This window comes from Elaeis guineensis, chromosome 7 (assembly GCF_000442705.2).
Source record: "Elaeis guineensis isolate ETL-2024a chromosome 7, EG11, whole genome shotgun sequence".
NCBI lineage: Eukaryota > Viridiplantae > Streptophyta > Magnoliopsida > Arecales > Arecaceae > Elaeis > Elaeis guineensis.
Window position 1 is genome coordinate 18,455,734 of NC_025999.2, and position 22,154 is coordinate 18,477,887.

General features: G+C 36.3%; 1 protein-coding gene across 1 annotated transcript; it reads left to right on the top strand.

The window, feature by feature from the left end:
* Nucleotides 1–3,188: 3,188 nt before the first annotated feature.
* On the top strand, nucleotides 3,189–17,949 carry LOC105060438 (ARM REPEAT PROTEIN INTERACTING WITH ABF2). Its single transcript, XM_010944131.4, has 19 exons — nucleotides 3,189–3,556; nucleotides 3,835–4,004; nucleotides 5,222–5,394; nucleotides 5,476–5,596; nucleotides 5,686–5,760; nucleotides 9,086–9,180; nucleotides 10,497–10,572; nucleotides 10,717–10,824; nucleotides 12,953–13,081; nucleotides 13,240–13,308; nucleotides 13,414–13,473; nucleotides 13,578–13,701; nucleotides 13,831–13,970; nucleotides 15,612–15,675; nucleotides 15,821–15,900; nucleotides 16,969–17,033; nucleotides 17,111–17,228; nucleotides 17,301–17,425; nucleotides 17,572–17,949. The coding sequence occupies exons 1-19, from the start codon at nucleotides 3,280–3,282 to the stop codon at nucleotides 17,657–17,659; spliced, it is 2,157 nt and encodes a 718-aa protein (XP_010942433.1). The 5' UTR covers nucleotides 3,189–3,279; the 3' UTR covers nucleotides 17,660–17,949.
* Nucleotides 17,950–22,154: the final 4,205 nt, after the last annotated feature.

Sequence of the window (22,154 nt, forward strand, 5' to 3'; positions counted from 1 at the left end):
TTAATATGATTGGACTTAGTCTAAGTTTGAATCCATTGGATTTCATAAATCCAAAATGATTTTGGACTCAATTAAGTTTTGACTTGTTTGGAAATCCAAATCAGTTTGGATTCAACCGAAACCTAATTGGACTTGGACCCTAATTGGACTTGGACCAAGTGTTTGACTTGGTCCAAGCAAGCCTCATGCCCTAAGAAACTTCACACCTTATAAGAAATCACCATGAAGTATTTCTTTAGCATGGAGAAAGGAGGTGCACAAGGATGAGGTGGCACCTTATCTCCTAGAGTCCTAGCCCTTTTGGACTCTATCCTAAAACCCTAACTAACCCTAGGCATTGGTTTTAAAGGAGATAAGAGAGGTGCCTCCATGGGAGAAGATCATGAGAATCGAGGCATGTAAGAAAAAAAGAGAGTTTGGCGTGAGAGATGAGTTCACGTATAAGAAAAAAAAAGAAGGGTGTGGGGTTTTGGTTGTGAGACACCAAACCCTCTCCCTCTTTCTCTTCCACACATTTAAAAGGTTAGACGCCCTCTTCTTCTTCCCTCTCAACCTATTCCATGCCATCTTCTCTCTTCCTTGTGTGGGATGTCCAAGAGTTGGTCATCTTCCTCTCCTTCTTCTTCAGATTCAGTCCAAGAGTTGGATGAAATAGAAAGAAGAGAGATTTGATCTCTCATCTTCTTCCTTTTCTAGATCTTCTTTTTTTCTCTTGAAAAGAAAAAGAAAAATAGAAATTAGATTAGATCTGATTTCTGACTTCTCCTATAGATTTCTTTGATTTTCTTGAGAAGAGAATCAAAAGAGAGAAAAGATTCGACAATCCAAGGAGCGATCTCTGCAAGGGAGCTAGCACTCCAGTGAGATTAAGATCTCCTAATCAGATTAACCTCGATTGGATATCTGTAAAGATCGGATACTTATACGGCTTCAATGAATCTTGAAGATATCTATGGATCATTAGATCGTAGCTTCAACAAATCTTGAAGACATCCACAGATCATCGGATCGCGGTAAAGATCTATCCGTGCAAAAGTAATAATTAGATTTTTATTTTTTCATAGATATTAATCTTGTATCTATGATGATAGCTGATTTTATGTTGAAATATGATTTCTATGCATGCTAGATTAGATTATATTTGATTAAAATTTAATTGTAATATCATTCTGACATAAAGTTGTCCTGACATAACGTTGAAATATTATGTTTTATAGTTGTCCTAGAATGATATTGAAAATAATTTTTGAAATTTATCTTTCACTGTATAATTAGTTTTTGAAATTTCTACATATATACCAGAAGCCATGTGATGAATTTTCTAATAGATGTTGGACGTGTCAGCTCAAAATGGATGCCCATGATGAGTGGGCCCCACTTAAATTTCATTAGTGGGAAAAGAAGGATGGTATCAAGCAGTTGAAACTACCTATTCAAATTAAAAAAAATGAGATGGTTATATTTTTTTTCTTTCCTACGATATATTTCTTATCCACTGAAAAAGCATTGAGTACGGTAGAGTTTGTCTTTCAATCAAAAGAAAAAAGTGATCTTCATTCTCTCTCATTAAGATCCTATTCCGTTGGTTTCTAATCTGTGGATAATGCTGTGTTCTCCAAAAGTGATTACACAATGACCTATGAACGTAAGCCATATCAGATCCTGAAAGATAAGTACTCCTATACTATACTTTTCTTATTTTAAATCAACAATAAGAGAACAAAGAGTGGCACGACTTGGAAGTTTATCTTTAAGCCCCTCCTAACTCTCAATTCTTTTTTAATGAAACTAAGAGAAAGCCATCATTTAATAAACTTACCCAAAAGAGCAAATTTCCATTTCACATAAGCCGGCCCAATCTCAACGTTAGTAAAAGACACCATATCTATGAATTTTTGTTGAAGGGTCGCAATCTCCTGTGTTGTTCTATGTGGCTTGTAGTCCACTAAAATCGATGAGGATCTTGGACAATCTATGACCAAGACTTGATGGGATCTGAGGGTTGGCTAGCCATACGAAGCTTTGCACCTCCAGGAGGTGAAGACGCCTCTTCTTTTGCTTTAAAAAGTATGTCTGTCGATATAGTTGAAAAAATACTCTTGAAAGTAGATGGATTTAGGTTTATGGGCCTTGAAGCAATACCAATTATCCTTCAAAGAGATAGAAGATGAAACCCTCTTTCCATACATTCAAAATAGAGTTTTTGCTGGAAAGTTCCTAATTGAAGTTTTTATCAAATAGATCTTTTCAACTTTTGAAAGAATTAGGATATATAATTGTTCAAAAGCACTTTTTAGCTCTTTAAAATAAAATTTTATATCCCTCCAAAAGTACTATCAGTTAGGTGCTAAGGTAATATAGATTAATAAAGATAGTAATGGCCAAGTAAGCTATTATCTATATCTATCCTGTACTCATCTTAGGGATTGGTAGAGTTAAAGGAGTAGATTGGACGAATCAGATTGGACCAAGCTGCAAAAATTATTTTTTCATATAAATTGAATAAATTAAAAAAAATATAAAAATAAATTTTTGTACTTCATATAATATTAAATAATATAAGAGTTGAAGATAACGAATGTAATAAACCAAATTATTATTTATAAAGTCAAATATCTCTTAAATTAAGAAAAAATAATAAATTAAAAAAATAAATATATAAGCATCATAGCGTGTAAATTTACATGTTTAATTTTTCTCGCAAGTGAAATATCTAAGATAAAACATGGAAGAGAGAGATTTATGAAAAATTATATATGTCTGGATTGGAATGGATTTTGTTATTATGTACCCATATTTTGGATCCATGGTAGGTTAGATAAAACCCACCTTAGTAGATCGAGTCGGGTTGGAAATTGAAGGCCATCGAGTCTGGTTGGGTAACAGGACGATCGAATTGACCCCCTCGCGGCGTATTAAAGAATTGTTCTAAAATCACATATTTTTAGGGATTTACTTTCTAATTCAGTCGGGGGCGGAACAGCTGGGCTCGGGCGGGACGCCGCCACGGCGCATCATCCACCGTCAATTATCCTAATTTCTTCAATCCCACCCGTCCAATCCTCATGCGAAATTTAGAAATTCACGTATCTTTAGAATTTCTTGGGCAGGGGGCAAGGGCAGTTTGGGAATTTAGAATTCCGTTCGGTGCAAAGCTGATGGGGTGTCCCCACGTCCCTTCCCAATCCACCCCTCACCTCGAGAAGAAAAGGGTAATTAAAAAAGAAACCCTCGTCTTTCTCGTGCCCTCCGCTCGGTCCCTCTCTCTCTTCTTCGGCCATGGAGGAGCAGCAGGAGCCGCGGCAACGGCAGCCCCAAGCGGGGACGGGGCAGCGTAGGAAGGGGCAGAAGAGGAAGCTGGAGGAGGCGGTGGTGGTCGCTGCGTTGGCGGCGGAGGGAGGAAGGGAGGAGATCTGCTGCCGACACTCGCAGCAAGACGTAGCTCGCGAGGTGAGGGCCCAGGTCGAGGTCCTCCAGCGCTCATTCTCCTGGAGCGTCACCGATCGCGCCGCCGCCAAGCGCGCCACCCACGTCCTCGCCGAGCTCGCCAAGAACGGTGCCCTCAAAAACCCTCCTCACCCTAATCTTCTTCTCTTCTCCATCTTCCGTTGTTTTCTTAATTTTTCTATTCAAGTAGGATCTTGAACTCTTGTTAAGTCTTTCTTTTTTCAATCAATTTTGAGTTTTTTTTATCTATAAAGAATATCTATCCTCCTTTTTTTTTGCTTAATTTAACTCTTCCTATGTCTTTCTTTTCTTTTCTTTCTTTTTTCTAATCAATTCTTGGGTTTTGTTTATTTATAAAGGGTCTACTTTGTTTGACTAATATGGCAGAGGAGCTGGTAAATGTGATCGTGGAAGCAGGAGCGGTGCCAGCGCTAGTGATGCATCTGGAGGAGCCAACGCTGCCAGGGCCAAGGGAAGGGAATGCAGGTGGGGAGCTGCCCTTTGAGCATGAGGTTGCGAAGGGGAGTGCATTTGCTCTCGGTCTTCTTGCAGTGAAGGTATCGACTAACAGTTCTGTAACAATTGGAAAAAAAGACTGTGATTGCTGTTTTCAAGTTTGGGTAGTTTGTACAATACCAATTAGTCAAGCGCGAGGTTCTGTTACAAGCTGAATATGCTGAAACCTTTATAAATTAATCTTGCTACTAAAAGGAGTTAGAAAGGTGGTTAGCTCACAAATACATGCTATATAAATATTAGATTTTTCAGTAGTTGTTCGAAAAATGACAAGTTACTTTGTTCTGGGAAGCACAAATGCTTTGTGGTTTTCTGAGTATGCTTTTTATTATGAAAAACTTGTCTTGATGTTAAATGGCCTTTTTTATACTGTTAAATATAACAATCTTTTCCAGTGTCTTACTGTAATCTTCTTTGTAGTTTGTGGTTACAATTCTTGGGCTCTAGCCACATCAAATGATTTTGATAACCAAAACTTCTTCATAGACAAACTTTGGCTAATCAATATCTCATGTTAGCCAGAAATATTAATGTTTGGAGAGAATGCTCTCAGTGAGTGAATAACTGGAACTAATTTGGACTTTTGGTGCTTCATATTTGTGTATAACGACATGCCTCCAGTGATGCTATATAGTTGTAATACGTCATTCCCATTTATATTTTATGAAGAATAAATCGAAGCCCTTTACCTCAGGCAAAGAAAGAAAGAAGAGGAAGAAGGAGGAGAAGAAGAAATCCATAAAATTGCTTTAGAACTTGAAACTTTCTTTGCTGTTGGATGTATGGCATCTTTTATGCTTTTCTTCATATCTTGCATTCAAATTTGCTCAAGTTTCTCTGGAACTATCCAAGAGATTTCTGATTGTTTGTTGTTGTTGTCATACACTACTTGTTCGTCTCTGGCTTTTTCTTTCACTATCTAATTGGTAAGCTTATCATTGGTATGAGTCCTACTTTAATATGCTCTTTTGTAATGAGGGTTTACATTATAGTATTAGCTTTCTATTGTAATCTTGTTCAACAAGAATTTCGCTTTATGCATTTATTTTGAATAGTAGGGACATGCATGTGAAGAAAAACATTATTTCTCAATTTCCAGCGAGCACAAAAATTCATATATGCTAATAACGTATAATATCTGGTGCTTTTGAATTAACTCTTGGTCCCATTGAAGCCATTTTCTTGTTTTTTGAGTTATATTTGATAATTCTTTCATGTGAATTTGACTGCCGAATGCCTTTGCTTGTTGTTGCAACAGCCTGAACATCAGCAGCTCATAGTTGATGAGGGTGCTTTGCATCTTCTCGTGAATCTCCTAAAAAAGCGGGGAAAAGGTTCCAACTCTCGTGCAGTTAATAGTGTGATTAGGAGGGCAGCCGATGCAATAACTAATCTTGCTCATGAGAATAGCAGCATCAAAACCTTCATTAGGTATTCTTGCATGTTCATCTTCTTGCCTGCTGAATATTTATCATTAGTGTTCTCTTTCTGGTAGTATATTTATTAATTTAGGCTTGAAGGTGGGATCCCACCTCTCGTTGAATTGCTGGAATCCACGGATTTGAAGGTACAGAGAGCAGCTGCTGGTGCCTTGCGTACATTAGCATTTAAAAATGATGAAAACAAGAAACAGGTTAGTGCCTTGTTTGATATTGTGCTTATACTATCAATGCCTATATCAATTTGATAATTATTAGTTTTTGTTTTAATTTCTTTTTGCAGATTGTGGAATGTAATGCTCTTCCAACACTTATTCTAATGCTTCGATCTGAGGATGCTGCCATTCACTATGAGGCGGTGAGATTCTTTTCTTTAGTCTGAGAAACTTAAGATGAATGTTGTAATAATGCAAGGAAACTAATAGCTTAAGCCCCCACACCTGCCCCATGGAATGCAAGAATTTCAGATAGAGTTTAAATGGAAATCATATGACTTGGAAGCACCTAGGGAGCTCTTATGAAAAATCTCCTCATATGCTTATTGATTTTATAAATAACTACTTGATTTGGGAATTCATAAATAGATAGAATGCTAAAGTGACACATATGCAACAGGGGTAAGGTCAAACATGAGAAAATCATTAAGTATATAGAAATAAAACATGGATGAAGTAGAAGATGGAAGCATGAGGAATTTGGGTGTGGGAGTAGTAGCAAGTTTTTTTAATGAGTGGTGCGTATGAAATGGAATAATTCAGTTGATAAATTTTTAGAGTACATCACTTGATCATGACATTTGAGATGTTACTGTGAATGGAACATATTTTTAAGTGTTTGACCCAAAAAGAATCAGTGTAATAATATTAGAAACAATATGTTAAATGAAGTCTGCTGAGTGAGGTGAGGTCGACCATTATGGCTTGGTGAAGCTATTTTCATGGAAACATCATTTTGGTGCTAAAACTAGGCTTATGGAGCTTTGTTGAACTGATAAATAGGACCATGTGGATGCTCAAAAAACTCTTATCTAGACTAAAACACCATGCTTGTCAGTTTTGTAAGGTGGATAATTGTAAACATTGATGATGACAAGCATTGATGGATCTTTGACAAATGCTGAATATGTGGGTGTCATAAGTTGTACCTTTCTTTCAGGAACTTGATGAGATTTAGTGGTGCTTGTCAGGCCATTCAAGTTAGTCTTAATATTTTGGAGATGCATGTCATCCACATGTTTTGATAATGACCTTTTTCACTGCAACAAAAACAATGCTCTGGAAGTATGGATGTGCTGTGGTGCTTGAAGCTTCACGACCTGAGTATGCTGCATGGTAAAGTACTAGAACTCTTAATTTGAATGAGTTGCTGCACAGAATGGAGTATTGTAGGTTGATGTGATCATCAGAAAGCTATTAGGAGCTGGACTTTTATGGTTGTGGAATTACAAGAAGATTATAGCATAACTTAGGAGAATGAGCAGGTTACCTTATTATATTAAATACAAAAATTAGGGACCAACTGTTGCATACCAAACATCTTGGTTGGTTAGATTAGCTAGAATAAGATATCATTTGCATTAGGCTTGAACAAAGTACTATTAACTCACAGATTATTTGTTGGAAAGCCAATATATTAAGTGAGGTTCCTTAGATGCTTGGATGTGGTGAAAAAGGACAGTCATGCTTAATCAAAGATTCCATCATTATGGTTTTATCTATTAGGAAGTTCATCAAAGTGGGGTCCTTGACTATCGGGATTTTCATCATGGGTGTATCATTTGAATAGTGGTTCCTGAAATTCAGTAGTTTTATTTAGGCAAGGACTACAAATTGAGGAGCCTTCGCCCATGATTAAAACCATAATTAATCTTTGCCTCCCTGACAAAAGGTATGGAGGTTCAAATATTCGAGTGTTTGTAGGCCCAACCATAGGACAGTAATGAGATGTGATGCTTCTGATAGCTTAAGTGACCAAAGAAGAGGAGGAAAATGACATGATCTGAATCTAGTTTGAGGAAAAATTCTCATTAACAGTTGCATAGAAGGATAGTTGTTGGGAAGAAACCCAATGAAGCTGTTGTAGTGAAGGTAAAATCAATTCTTTTTAACCTCGAAATGAGACAATTGAATAAAAATGACACAGATAGCAAGATTGTGATTGTGATTGTTGTAAACCATGCAGGGGGTTGGATCGGATCCAGTTGTCAACTGTAAGAATCATTCTGGTTTCTTCTAACCATTAGTAAAAGGGTAAAGTAATAGAACAAGAAAGAAGCATGATTGGATGGTAATCTGCATGAATAATGAGTAAGAAACTGCCATATGACGGCTTGAGAAGTATACCTTATGAGATATATGTCATGTCCAAGAAGCAGATACTATGTTTAATTATTCAGTTTAGCTATTGCCCGCCATATGAGTCCATTAGTATCGTAATTTATTTTTAAAATGAATATATGTAGACATAGTTCTATAATATCATGAAAATGATACACATCATGTTGTCATCATCACCACCATCATTTATTAGATTTGATATAGATAATTGCTGAACAAATTTGCTCCCTCATCTACTAGTTGAACATTGTGCAACATCTGATAATGTGTTTGCTGTCCTTCAAACAAAATACAAATTTAATATCCATCCAAAAAATCATGATTTATTCCCCTCCAAATGCATCAACGTTTCCTTTTTTGTGGCAGAAGATTGTAGAAAATGAATCAAATTGTCAAAAGTGGTAGAAATGAAATGAAAATTTAGCTATAAGGTTTAGTTTATGGTATAAAGATCAGAAATCAACAGAACTTAAAGGTTGAGGAATCTAATTGCTTTTATGTAATAAACCATGAACTGGATCTGGATCTTACAGTCCACACCCATAAAATCCAGATACAAATCGATCCCAATCTAGGGATCGGCTGGATCACCAATGGCCGTTTTGATCCTGAACATGTGATCTAAACAATAAAATCATGACAACAATGATAAGTAGTTTCTTTCATGGCAAGTTTCCTATAAAATGAACGGGTAACATCATTTTAAAAGGTCATTAGGGAAAGTGTCAAGCAAACTGATTCTTCAGTTGAAGGCATATGTGTACCATAGCTGCATTGGCTAGAAGCAAAAGGGAATCATGACACATCTGCTCCCTAGATGATTTGATGATCTATAGATGAATACTGGAAGCAAAAATAAATTCTAATGAGATGCAGTACATGTCTCACTTGTGCTGTCCAATCTGTGCTGTTTATCACTGGATCATGCCGGTCCATAGACATTGATGGTGTGATTGCATGAGAGGTTGGAGATTGATAATGGATGTGAAAATTTGTCATGCCGAGTTACTGTGATGAGTGAGGGATGACCATTAATCAATGCTGATATGATAGAACTTGAATGATTGTTGAAAAATTGCAATACTTCAACTGCAGGAGGACAGTTCTTGGGCTGATACAGCGAAACTGGAGTGGCTGTTGGAAAATACTAATCCAGACCTGTGCATCTGTACAATACATCATAATTCCTCACATAACACGAGTACACCATGTTGATATCTCTTGAATGTCATATTACAGTATACTATCAAAATTTGCATCAGTTATATGTCTCTTCTTTTGTTTAAGATTTGATATTTTCTTTCAGTATCATACATATGATCTGATCTTCTCATCTTGATTTGTTAGGTAGGAGTCATTGGGAATCTAGTTCACTCATCCCCGAACATAAAGAAAGAAGTTCTTCTTGCAGGAGCTTTGCAGCCTGTGATTGGATTATTAAGGTACTTCTAGATTTTAAAGATTCAGCATTCTCTAATAAATAGGTGGAGAATTGTTGCAGTATCTAGATTTCTCTTGAAATATGTCCAATGTATTAATTTATTTATTTCTTATGCATGAATGCTGATTATCGTCTGTATTATGTCATTCGCTAATTGGGTTTCTTTTATGAGTTGTGGCTTCTTGGAAACTTAATGCAGTATTTGTTGAGGTATAATCCATGGGATGCTTTAAAATCACTTAGACATTCATGCAATCTTCAGTTTTGGACATCTCTGTCTTATTGTTGAATATTACTTTTGTTACCAGAAGTCTTTTTTAAGTTCCTATTGCTGACACAGCTGTTTATTACCTTCCTGATGACCATTAATTTTTGTTTGTGGAATCTTAGTCAAGGTTTTAAACCTTTTGATATGCTTCTCTACAATTTATATAATGGTATGGTAGGAGATATGGGACGTTCCCCATGTTGGTTTACATTTTTCTGAACTGGACAATACTTCCATGTTGATATAGTTCAATGGGGTGCTGCTATGGTATGGTGAGCTCTGGATTTGAAGCCTCAATCTCAACAAGGATTTGACTTTGGAGAGCTACAAGATGGGGAGGAGACTTGATCATATACACCATTAAAAGAGGGGGACAAATCTAAAAGCTAGGTCTCACCTAAAACATGAAGTCGTGCCATCCTTTGATAAAGGAAAGATATTACATAGAAATTTTGGTCTTCTTTGAAGACTAGGAAAAAGAGAAATTAGACCTTTTATAGATTAATGGCTGATAAGTGATCCAATTGTTTTTGAATGGTTCTTAACCTACAATAGGTTTATAATCATTTATTGTGATATGGGTCAATCACTTATAGAACAATGGAACGGGCACTGTGTTTGGTCTCTGTGCAAATCTGATAACTTGAATGTTTCTAAATAAAATGGTATAGCTTCTAAGATGAATAGAAAATTTATTGTTACTTTTATATGGAAAATATTTTATAGCTTATTAGGAATGTAATTTGCAGTCTAAGCATATAATCCTGTCCATCATCTGTTCTGAAATGGACTGGAATCCTGAAAACACTTTCATAACAATTGATGATTAATGTGCTGGGGCTCACCTCTTGGTAGACCTATGGTCCATCCTTCTCATCTGACAAAGTTATGAGCTTGCTTCTTGATCAGTTGCAAAGAGTTTATTATTGTTGCAATTGTTCTTGGTCAATGTATAGCATATCTGGAGTTGATTCATCAATTTTTGAATGCATTATTTTTTTGTAGAATCAAACAATTAGTTCTTGGTCTAACATAATCTTGAATGTCAGTTCATGCTGTACAGAGAGCCAAAGGGAGGCAGCTTTATTACTGGGGCAATTTGCCTCAGTTGATTCAGATTGCAAGGTAACGTGTTACTTGTTGCTCCTTTTTTTCTTTTCTTTTTTTTTTTTTTTGGCTGCTTATCTTTGATCCATGCAAACACCTGCATGATTTAGGCCAAAATTTGTTTCCTAGGAACTTAGTTGTGAAAATTTGAAATCCCTGCAGGTGCACATTGTACAGAGGGGTGCAATCCAGCCTCTAATTGAAATGCTTCAGTCTCCAGATATACAACTTAAGGAAATGTCTGCCTTTGCTCTTGGAAGGCTGGCCCAGGTTTTACGTCTGTTTTACCCTACAACATGGCTTCCGTATCATAATCTTCCAACAACATCAACTTCTTGGTATCTTGTACATTTTAAATGGGAAATTCTTACCACCATTTGCTGGCATTGATTATATTATGAAGCCTCATTAGTATAATTTTTGTCAACCATTTTTGTTTGCCATTTAATTTCAACCTGATCAAGTTATCCTTGAGACCTTGACATTTTTGTTATGAGCTTTTTATGTGTGATTGTTTTTCTGTTCTTAGCTGCCACCTCCTCATTGAGTTCTTGAATAAAGAAGACCAAAACCTTATGTGAAGTATGATTAATAATCAATCCTTTTCACTTTTCTATTAATACACTATAATTGATTGTTTCAGATACTATTTTTAGAACTTATAGTCATCAAATTTAGAAAATAACATTAATTTGACTAGTCAATAATTAATCCAATAAAAATCATAAAATAGGAATTTATATATCGCAAGGTTGTTCTTAACCTTATTCTCCAGTCTAGCTCATTTGAAATTACAGATTTCCCAGACATCCCTGCAGACTCTTTGCTATTTTTCTTACGTTGAGCAAGGCTTCTAAGTATTATTGTCAAAAGTGTACATCTGATTTAGGCCATGAGCACTTTCATGATACATGCACCATTGATGATATGCTGAAACTCTAAATGATTGATGCTTTGATCACTTGATTATCTTCTAATCAATGCTGCACATCCAAACAAGTAGTTTGCCTGTTGCTCATTGCTCCCAACCATGCAACCCTTCAAGATTGTTTGACACAGAATTGTATTTCTATTAATGGTTATTATTTAGCCACCCATAATAACTGCCATTATATTATAGGAAAAATGATTTGTTTGGTAATTTGATCATCCATCCAATTAAAATAATTGTTGTAAAACTTCCAATATAACCAAGTCAAAAAAAAGAATGATTTTAATAAGTGAACAATGGCATAACTATATAATTACTGTTGGTTTTATGTTATTGTATGGTATTTCCATCATAACTGCCAACTGCTAATAACAACCATCATTATAGCTATTATATTTTTCCAGAAAAAATCCACTGAAAAGCTTGACAGGAAAAATAATGACCTTTATTTCATGGTAATGGGTTGACATAGGGGTCTGTTATTGGGAGATGTCACCATTTACAAATTCTTGACTGACAGGATCTTTGAGAGTGCATTTACACGGTCAAAATTGTGATGTCAAGGTTTGTGTCTTGATATTCCCACCTGTGGATGGCAAGAAGTATGCTATCAACTGCTCAAATTATGAAGCTTTGAGCCATGCCATGGCCTGCATTGTCAAGAAGTTTATACTTCTATTGTCTACTTTGGTTGTTCTTCCCAGTGTCCATGTCGTGTATGGCTGGATCCTGTAATTCTAACCAGTTGAGAAGCTCATGGATTTTTTATGAGTACTCTATATGCAATAGGATACCAAATTTACCAAGTACTCTTGGCTAAAGATTTGTGACAGGTTTGAAAAGTGAGAAATGGTTTGGAGTACTATAATTTACTGTGGAGTAGATAGTATATACACTGCATATCTGTGTGGTACCTATGCGTGCTTGGTCAAGGGATTCTGCTTGTTATAATTGTTTGTACTCCTCCCTCTTTTCTTATTGGTGAATCATGTTCAATTTGCATCATATGCTCTCAAGTTTCAAGTGTGTTTTGGGTGGATCACCTGATTCTATTTGAAAAAAACCAATATGTTGGCCATCTTTACTGGGTTTATTATTTCAGTTTTTCATACTTTTTTAAATAGTAGTTTTTGCTTTTATACTGTCTATCCTAGTGTTTTCTTACCTTTCAAAGGCATGTGAAAAGACGTGCACTATTTTTGTATAGCGATTTTTACTGTTACATATATAATTTTAAGCTCTCAGATCATACTTGCTGCCCCTTGGAAATGCTTGTAAAATATTACTTTGAACAAGGAACATTGCCATTTTGATAGTCATGAGAGTCACAATTTGGATGCTTAGATCAATCTCTCTTCTTCGTCTCAGTAATTACTTGCTTATGATATGTTCCAGTAGAACTTTCTTCATCCTTCGGTTTGATCAATATTAGTTACAATTTATCATAACAATCAAATTCTCTTCTAGGACTCACACAACCAAGCTGGGATTGCTTACAATGGTGGTTTAGTGCCTTTGCTAAAGCTTCTTGACTCAAAGAATGGCTCTCTACAGCATAATGCTGCATTTGCACTTTATGGAATTGCAGACAATGAGGTATATACGTGTTAAATCATCAATGACTATAAGTCGACAATCGGTGTTTGGCTTCATTAGTGGCCTCTTTGATTTCCCAAAGTATAATCCTTTTAATGTTTTCCCCCAATATTACGCACACATATCTGGAGACATGTTTACTCTTTCTCCTTTTGTAGGATAATGTCTCTGATTTTATTAAGGTGGGAGGTGTTCAGAAGTTGCAAGATGGAGAATTTATTGTTCAGGTATTTTGAGTATGTCATTGTTGTTATATTGGGGCCATCTATTTTGAAGTTCTAATCTTTTTATGGAGCCAAGATTTCTCGAGGATCACAGAGGTTACATGACAGGCAACCAAAGATTGTGTAGCCAAGACACTGAGAAGACTGGAGGAGAAGATTCATGGACGAGTGAGTTTTTCACTGTGGTATTTTGCAGATTCACCTTCATGAACAAGTGATGAAGTCCATTGACATTGAATGTTACCATGTTGTATCTTCCTTTTGTTTTGCAGGTCTTGAAGCATTTGCTATATCTGATGCATGTTGGAGAGAAGGCTGTTCAAAGACGAATTGCTTTGGCTCTTGCTCACCTTGGTTCCCCTGAGGACCAAAGAACTGTTTTCATTGATAACAATGGTACCATCTCTTGCCTTATGATAATTTTAAGAGCTTTCCACATGATTTCTTTTGGTGTTCTTGTTTTTGTTTTTGTTCTGTTTTATTTGAATATGTCTAGATTGCTTCAGTAATAAATTGTAAATGTAGGGCTTGATTTGCTCCTTGATCTTCTGGGCTCTGCAAATTTAAAGCAGCAGCAAGATGGTTCCGTTGCACTGTACAAGTTGGCTGATAAAGCCATGTCACTCTCTCCCATGGATGCAGCCCCTCCATCCCCAACGCCACAGGTTTCTCAAACTAGAAAATATTTAATGTCAGTCTTGAGCAAGTTAGCCAAATAGTTGTGTTCCTTGAGCATGAGAAGATAAAAGGCTTGAACAGTAAAATTATCTTTGACTAAATTGCTAAATATAAGTTTAAATTTTAAAAAAAATATATTTTGTCTTTTGTTAGAAATGCTGTTTCTGTTCTCAACTTATTGGTAAAACTTATAGTCCTTGCATTAATGTTTGAAGTTGATCAAGCAGAAGTATTGTTGTTCAATCAAGCTAAGCCTTTTACTTTTAAGTAAATTTTAAGCAACATGTGTGTTCATCTCATTTCAACTGATTAAATGCGCTAAATATTTCATGTTAATTTGGACTTGAACATATTGTATTTGCTCACTTTTTACTCCTATTTTTTTGTTTTATACAGAAATATCAATTAATTACTTATAGTTGCTTGTTTACAATTTCTGTTATTTTAATGTTACAGTATAGTTTTCTGGCCATTTGAAATGATGTATAACTTGCTGCTGGATAATCCCCATCCTTGAAGTAGAGGTGAGGACGTAGCAGAGGGTAGAGAACTTTTGTAATCAGGAAATCCCAGTATCACGTAATCCCCGAAAAGAAAGGAATTATCCATTCTACCTGAAATGTCGTTCATGTTACTTTTCATGGATTGTGTGCTGCAAGGACTTTCTAGTAGAGAAAATCCCCTCCCCCTGGCACTACCCCTTTCTCACTTCATTCTCTGAATAATGTCTACCAATGGATTAGATATAATTTGTCTACACTAAAAAAGGGCAGCTTAACGATGAGTCTCCCGCCATTGCAGGGTCTGGGGAGGGTTAGATGTATGCAGTACCTCACATGCGGAGAGGCTGTTTACATGACTCCAACATGTGACCTCTAGGTCACAACAGAGCAATCTTACTATTGTGCCAAGGCTCATCGGGGCAACCTCTATAATTTGTATACACTTCAACATATATATAAATCAGCATGCAAACATAATAATTCACAATGTCGAAAATTGACTCTCTACTGTTGGCATATCATGGCAGTGCTGTTTTTATGGTTTGTCTTGAGAAAATGAAGGATACTATGTCCAATCCTTGAGATACAGTCGAAACTTTTGAAGATTTACTCGGCAAAAATCTGATTGCTTGGAGTACACTATTTCTGTTTCATACTTTTACCAGCCTTAGATGGTAGTGTTTCTCCCCAGGAATCACATGGAGAATTTGCAAGGGAATTTGACCATAACAGTGTAAAACCAATTAGTCTAAAATAGTTTAGGTCAATACAGGTCAGCTTGAATTTGTTCAGGAGGACTCCTGCTGGATCATGCTAGTGCTAGTTACTCTTTTTTGAAAAAATAAATTAATTCAAACAGTTGCAATTTTTACAAATTTTGAAAAATATAAAAATGAAGGAAATATTGCACGTGTGTGTGTGTGTGAGAAAGAGAGACAGAGAGAAGGGGGAGGGGGAGAGAATATGTATGCTTGATCCAATAGGTGCTAACAGTTCTATTATAATTCATGGAAATATCATAATGCCTGTGCTTTTGGCCTCTTCACACATGGTCTTCAACCGTTTGTGTTTTGCTGGAAGATAGAAAGCAATTTGGTATATTATACCGGATGGGTGTTTTTGCAGGTATATCTCGGTGAGCAGTTCGTGAACAATTCCACACTCTCAGATGTTACCTTTCTAGTCCAAGGTTGTAATTTATTCCTTCTGTAAACAAATTTCTTTGTTCACAGATGATCTCTAATGGTCTTTTATCATGAAAAAGCAATTTTCTTTAGAGGTTTCATTAGTTGACATTCCAACATAGTATGATTTGATAATCCTTTTTCTTCCAGGCAAGCATTTCTATGCACACAGAATTGCTTTGCTTGCTTCTTCAGATGCATTTCGTGCAATGTTTGATGGCGGTTACAAGGTGAGAACATTCATATTTGACCTTGCTTATTTTACCATCTAGTTGCCCTGAAATCACAGCTGCCTTATAATCAACATAAGCTGATCTGCTCTATACCAGCAAAGCATTTTTTTAAAAGAAATGATTTATTAAGAATAAGCATCGAGGAAGAACTACATAGCATTCAGAAAATTTATAATTATATAAATAATGTGTACTTTCAAAAAATATATTAAACTATTGTTTGTTAATCATTATACTTATAGCATGTATCAAAAAAGATATGGAACAAATTGGTCATACCTGCTAAAATGAGATTGCATCAGAATTATTTGTTGTTTTTTATGTTTTCAAAATCATGTGATAGTTGATTTTATTTGTATGGTTCAGAATGAGTTCATAACGTTTAAATTGAGCTGATCAATTGGAAAAAAAAAAGTAATGAGTTGATTTGGTTTCCTATAGTTGTGGATTCGACTTCTGTACGGTAGAACAAGCATTGTTTGAAATCATATATTACCTGAACTTATATCACAGAAGATAGCATTCTTCTCTGAAACCAAAGCCATTTTAATTTCCTGGGTTCTTATTTTTTGTATCTTCTAATTGCAAGAGAAAACAAAATCCTCCACACATTCTTTATTGGCTCGAACTAAGATGTTTGGGTTGACTAGATTGTTCTGTTACCTTTGGTATTTTTTTAAAAGAAAAATTTTCAATTCTTTCTAAATTGATTGATTTGCATGTTATTTCTAAAATGCTGAGATGTCATGTGCGTGCATGCTCAAGTGTTGAAGGTAAAATGACACTCAGGTGTGGGGAAAAAATTGAGAGATTCATAACAAGGAGGTTTATTTATGTTGGCATTAAGAAAACTCCCTCTTCCCATATTTAGGGAGTAAAAAGGAGCAGTGAAGACGGTTTAGACTACAGGTTAGCAGCTGGCTATCCATCTTTGCCATAATAATGATTGCCAGCTGGCTTTTATCACGTAAATGAAGCATCTTCATTTCAAAAATATTGCGTTGTCCTTTTAATATTATTTTCTAGGAGCTGGTTAAAACACCCTTAACTTGTACATCATTATAGGAGAAGGATGCAAGGGACATCGAGATTCCAAACATAAGATGGGAAGTATTCGAGTTGATGATGAGGTTAGTGCACTTTTCTCTTTTCTGCTTTTGTGAATGCTTTGGTTGTAAGATTTGACATTTCATCTATTCTTTCACAGATTTATATATACTGGATCAGTTGAGGTTACAACAGATATTGCACGAGATCTTCTTAGAGCTGCTGATCAATATCTTCTAGAGGGTCTTAAACGCCTATGTGAATATGCCATTGCACAGGTGGATAATAACTATTTTGAGTCATTTACTAGTTTGAGGGCATATTAATATCATATGAAAACTGCTTTGCAGGACGTGAACCTGGACAACGTCTCAAGTATGTATGAATTGTCCGAGGCTTTCAATGCCATGTCATTGAGGCACACCTGTGTACTGTATATTTTAGAGCAATTCGACAAGATAATCATCAGGCCTGGGTATCTTCCGTCATTAATTAATCATTAATATAGTCAGAAAATTCCTTACTCCGACCCTTCTTCTGGATTTAATATAAGAATATGATCAGGAAACAAATGAAGTGCTTATTGGGCTTGTTCTGACTTTGCCTTGATGGATTCTGCAGGCATTCCCATCTGATCCAGCGGATAATCCCAGAGATTCGCAACTACTTCTCTAAAGCACTCCGGCCAAACAGGAGTACCCGACCATGAATGTTTTTTGCTGACACCCATCAACCAGCACCCGTTTATGGGGACTGTACAGTTGGAACCTCTGTGGTAGCGGAATGGAGCGTGTTGACTATTTGAACCAGTCATTCTCACTAATGCTACTCATTGATCACTGTAATGTTGGATTTGAGCCAATAACACTCGATGTTTCCAATCTTATTAGAAATGTTCTAATGGTTATGGAAGACCATATGGTATTGGTATTTCAGAGAATTTAATATTACCGAAGATCTAAGCCTCTGGTGTTTGGGGCGAGGATGCTGATTTGCGAATGTCGGTCTGGTGTTGGGTGGATAGGCGTTTCTTGATGGCTTCATTAACATAATGGTCCTTCTGATCAGAGCGTCTTTTATGATTCTTCAAGTTTGTAAAGGTGGAATTTGGTTGGATTTTGTTTGGACTCTGTGTTCCTAGGGTCTAAACCTGGATCAAAGTCAAATTGCATGGCTGGAGTTTAATCAGATTGAAATCCAAAATCTCTTTATTTTGGGTCAGAAACTTCTCCTGAATGACTAATTTCATAATATTTAGGATTGAGGAAACCTGTACTGAAAAGCACTTTGATGTCCCATCTAGGTGAGACGTAGGCGTTTCCAGCCTTCAGTCTCATTTAACCAGCATGTATGGAGAACCGTCGCATTGTTGGCCTGAAAAATTTTCTGTGGTCAAGATTGTGAGGTGATTTTCTGGTCTAGTTCCTTCTGTTGAGCTTCTAGTGCCTTCGTAGATTTTCATGTTCTGAGCCGTCTTTGGTGCTTGCAAATCTTATCTGCATCTCTCTGCCCACTGACAGCGGGAGAACATGTATTTCGCTTCACAACTTGTTGTAACTATTAGTTGTGCGGTATGTTAATGCATTGATCCAGAAAGGATCATCGGATCTGCTGTGGATCAATCTTGCCGCTTTGGATTGTTCTGGATAAATCTTGGGCGCAGAATCCACCGTTCCTAGAGCTCATTTGAAGGTCAAAATTTCAGGAGGATATGACTTTTAATCTTGAAAGAATTCTGCAATGTGATTGATGTAGAAATCAACATTTATAGCTTCCGCCCAAATATGATAATTTTGGAAAAAAGTTCCATATACTTCTAAGTAAGACGAAACTAACTCAAATAAAGCAAGCGGAGCTTTATAAAAGAGCAGAAAATTTTGCAACTTCTTTTTTGAGCTAAAATAAGAATCTAACTTACATGAATCTTATATAATAAAGAGGCATATGCCATGTCTACCAAAAGGAAAAAAACGGCGCATGCCATGACTACGGAGAATGCGAATAAAGTAAGTGAAAGTATATTTTATTTTGGATAAATTATGAGTTTGGTCGCTGAAGTGTAGTGCATTTTTTTTAAATGGTACTTCCGGTTTAAAACATTGACATTTGCTTTCTCTATTTTTTGGACCATTTTAAGGTGGTTCTTTCTTTGGATTTTGGCCATTTTCTCCCACCGGAAATCCTAACTTGTTATAATTGGTGCTTATGTAGCGAAAACAGTTGTTTATATGGTAAAAACCATTTAAATAGAGAGGACATGACATTAACTGAAGTGATGTGACGTAAATGACACGGCATATCGAGGATGATACCACATAACAAATGAAAATTTTTACTTGATGTTATGTGCATGGGTGATGATGTGGCACGAGCGAGGATATGGCACATGGGTGATGATGTGGCATGTGCTACGAAACTTTTTGTCCAAAAATATCCAATCGTCGGGGGCGATATCATTTTCTACATGCCATGTTATCACACATGTACCATAAATTATGTTTTTGGTCTTCTAAGTTTTACAAATGTTTTTACTAACGTAGGATGCATCAATTGCTTTTAAAAATGACATACATATAAATTTTATCTCTGAAAATTTATAAAAAAATATAATTTTTTATGACCTTATTATTGAATTGTGACACTGAAATTGTTAATTATTACTCTATGCTTGTGTCAAGAAAACCTGATGTTTAAAGCAAACATTAAAAAAAAAATTATTAGAATATACTTAGAATTCATTGGGATCCAATTTTGAGGCTCTGAGCAAATCTTTAATTGTTTTTCTATCACCTGCTTCTTGTTGGGCATTAGGAATAGCTTGTTGCTTTTATGTTATAAATATAATCAAAGTTTCAATGTTTGTGGCCTGTGCATTGTTTGTAGGTATATTCACATGATACCATACAATTCCAAGATTTATTGAATACAATTGTCAAAAGTTTAGAATGGTAATCTATTCCAGTATTGTGATAATCCGGTCCAATTGGGCCCAAAACCAGCTCACAAAGCCCACTAAGCCCATTAAACAAAAAAAAAAGAAAAAAGAAAAACAGAGCAGGAAGACTCCCGATCGGAGCCTTCCTCTTCTCCGATCAAGAATCGGAGTCCTAGGGCCATTGAAAGACCCTAGGACGAGCTCTATAAGAACCCTTCCCCTCTCCTCTATGGGTAGACCCTTCAGTCGCCGCCGATTGTCGGAGATTTTTCTCCGATTTTCCCGTTTGAAGCCGCGACTCCTCGACCCGTGTTCGCCGCGATTTCTCGCCGGTGGGGGTCACCGGAGGTTGTGGTAAGGTCTCCCTCCTCTCTCTCTCTTCTCTCCCTTCTTTCCCGTGCCTGTGTGCACGATGGCCGGCGACGGGTGTCGCCGGATTTAGTTGGAGAAGGAAACCCCCCTGTTCGCCACCTCTTTCCTCTGATTTTCCGGCGCCGACGGTCACGCCGACCGCCGGCCCTGGTCTCTCCGAACCCGGGAGAGTCGGCCGTTGCCGCCGGCCACCTCCGGCCATGAGATGGCCGTGTTCGGCCGATCAAGGCACGGGGACCTCTAGGTCCCCTGTTTCGGCCCAATGAAAGCCCGGAAAGAAGAAGAAGAAAAGAAAAGAAAAAGAAAAAGAAAAAAAAAAAAAAAGAAAAAGGAAAAAAAAAAAGAAAAATATAATAATAAGAAAAGAGAAAAATTTTCCTCTCTCCTCTCTTTTTCCCTCTTTCTCTCTCTTTCTCTCTCTCTATTGTCTCTCTCTAAAAAGAAAAAGAAAAAAGAAAAAGAAAAAGAAAAAGAATATATATATATATAATAAAAAAATATATATATATATGTGAGAGAAAGTTTCTCTCATTTCTCTCTTAAGTCTTTCTATCTCTAGAATTGAACTTTCTCTCTCTACATTTTCTCTCTCTAAATTTTCTTCCTATTTTCTCTCTCTAGACCTTTCTCTCTCATTATGGATTTCGTCTCTCTAGGGTCATTCTCTCTCTCTGATTACATCACAGACCCTAGGATAAACTTGAGATGAAAATATGATGATCTGGGACTGCTCCGAAATTCTTGCAGTAGATCGGATTCCGATCCGATTCTTTTTCGAAATTGATAATATCGATAAATCCATATTAAGTCATCCTGATATAACCTCTGACGATCTCAATCATGATTGTCACTTTTAAAGGATACGAAGATTCTCTCTCCACTTTCTCTCTCTACTTTCTCTCTCATGATCGACTTTCTCTCTCTAAAAAAAAAGATCTATGAATCCTGTATCGAGTCATGCATTCATCTTTTAGAAGCTTATATTGACTCTATCAAGATGATCTGAAGTTGCTTTGATATTCGTGCTGTATGTCAACCTCATCTGATCGTATCAAAGATCTTTCAAATTTATTATTAAAGAACCCTATTGATTGATCTTGACTTTAATTCGATCTGTGCCTCATGATTTCTTGATCAAGTCACTTGAATCTGACCCTCAGATCAGAGATCCTGAATTTGCCCTGGTATCTGGATGGTTCGACACATCCGGACAACAGTCCTCTTTCCTTATGATTTAATCTTGTTATATTTATGGAATAGAATTTGATAATGATTTGATATTTTAAATAGGATTAGCTGATTCTTCTAACGAAGTCTAAAGATCTAAGATGAAAGAGGTAAGTAGTGTTTACTTTTACTGAATTTATCTGGTATATTATGAATTAAATAAATTTATGCATGCTTGCGATTGAAATTATTTATTGAAATAATTGTTGAAAATTATTTATGATGAAAGTTAATTGTAGAAAATTATTTATGATTGAAGTTATTTGTTGAGCAATTATTATGATGATATATGATCTCAAAGAATGTTATAATTGATTTGACTCGAATATCAATTAATTTTATTATTCTTGAAAATAATTGGAAGACAATATGAAAATTGACAACCTGATTGTGTTGAGGACCCCACCAATGGGGGCATATACGTTGGTAATTGACTGTCCTGAGGGTTTACGTCGCCAGTAAGACCAGCGACATGTCGCCAGATAGACCATCGACAAAATCGCCAGTTAGACCAGCGGTTCCAAAGGACTTGGCTGCCAGATGATTCGCAGCCCACCGCAAGCAGATACGCGGTATTATGACCCTGCCACAGAGATAATGTGGTCATAGTCATGGTTGGTAAGAAGAATTTAAGAAATTGATGAATTTAAGAAGAAAAGTATAATTGAAA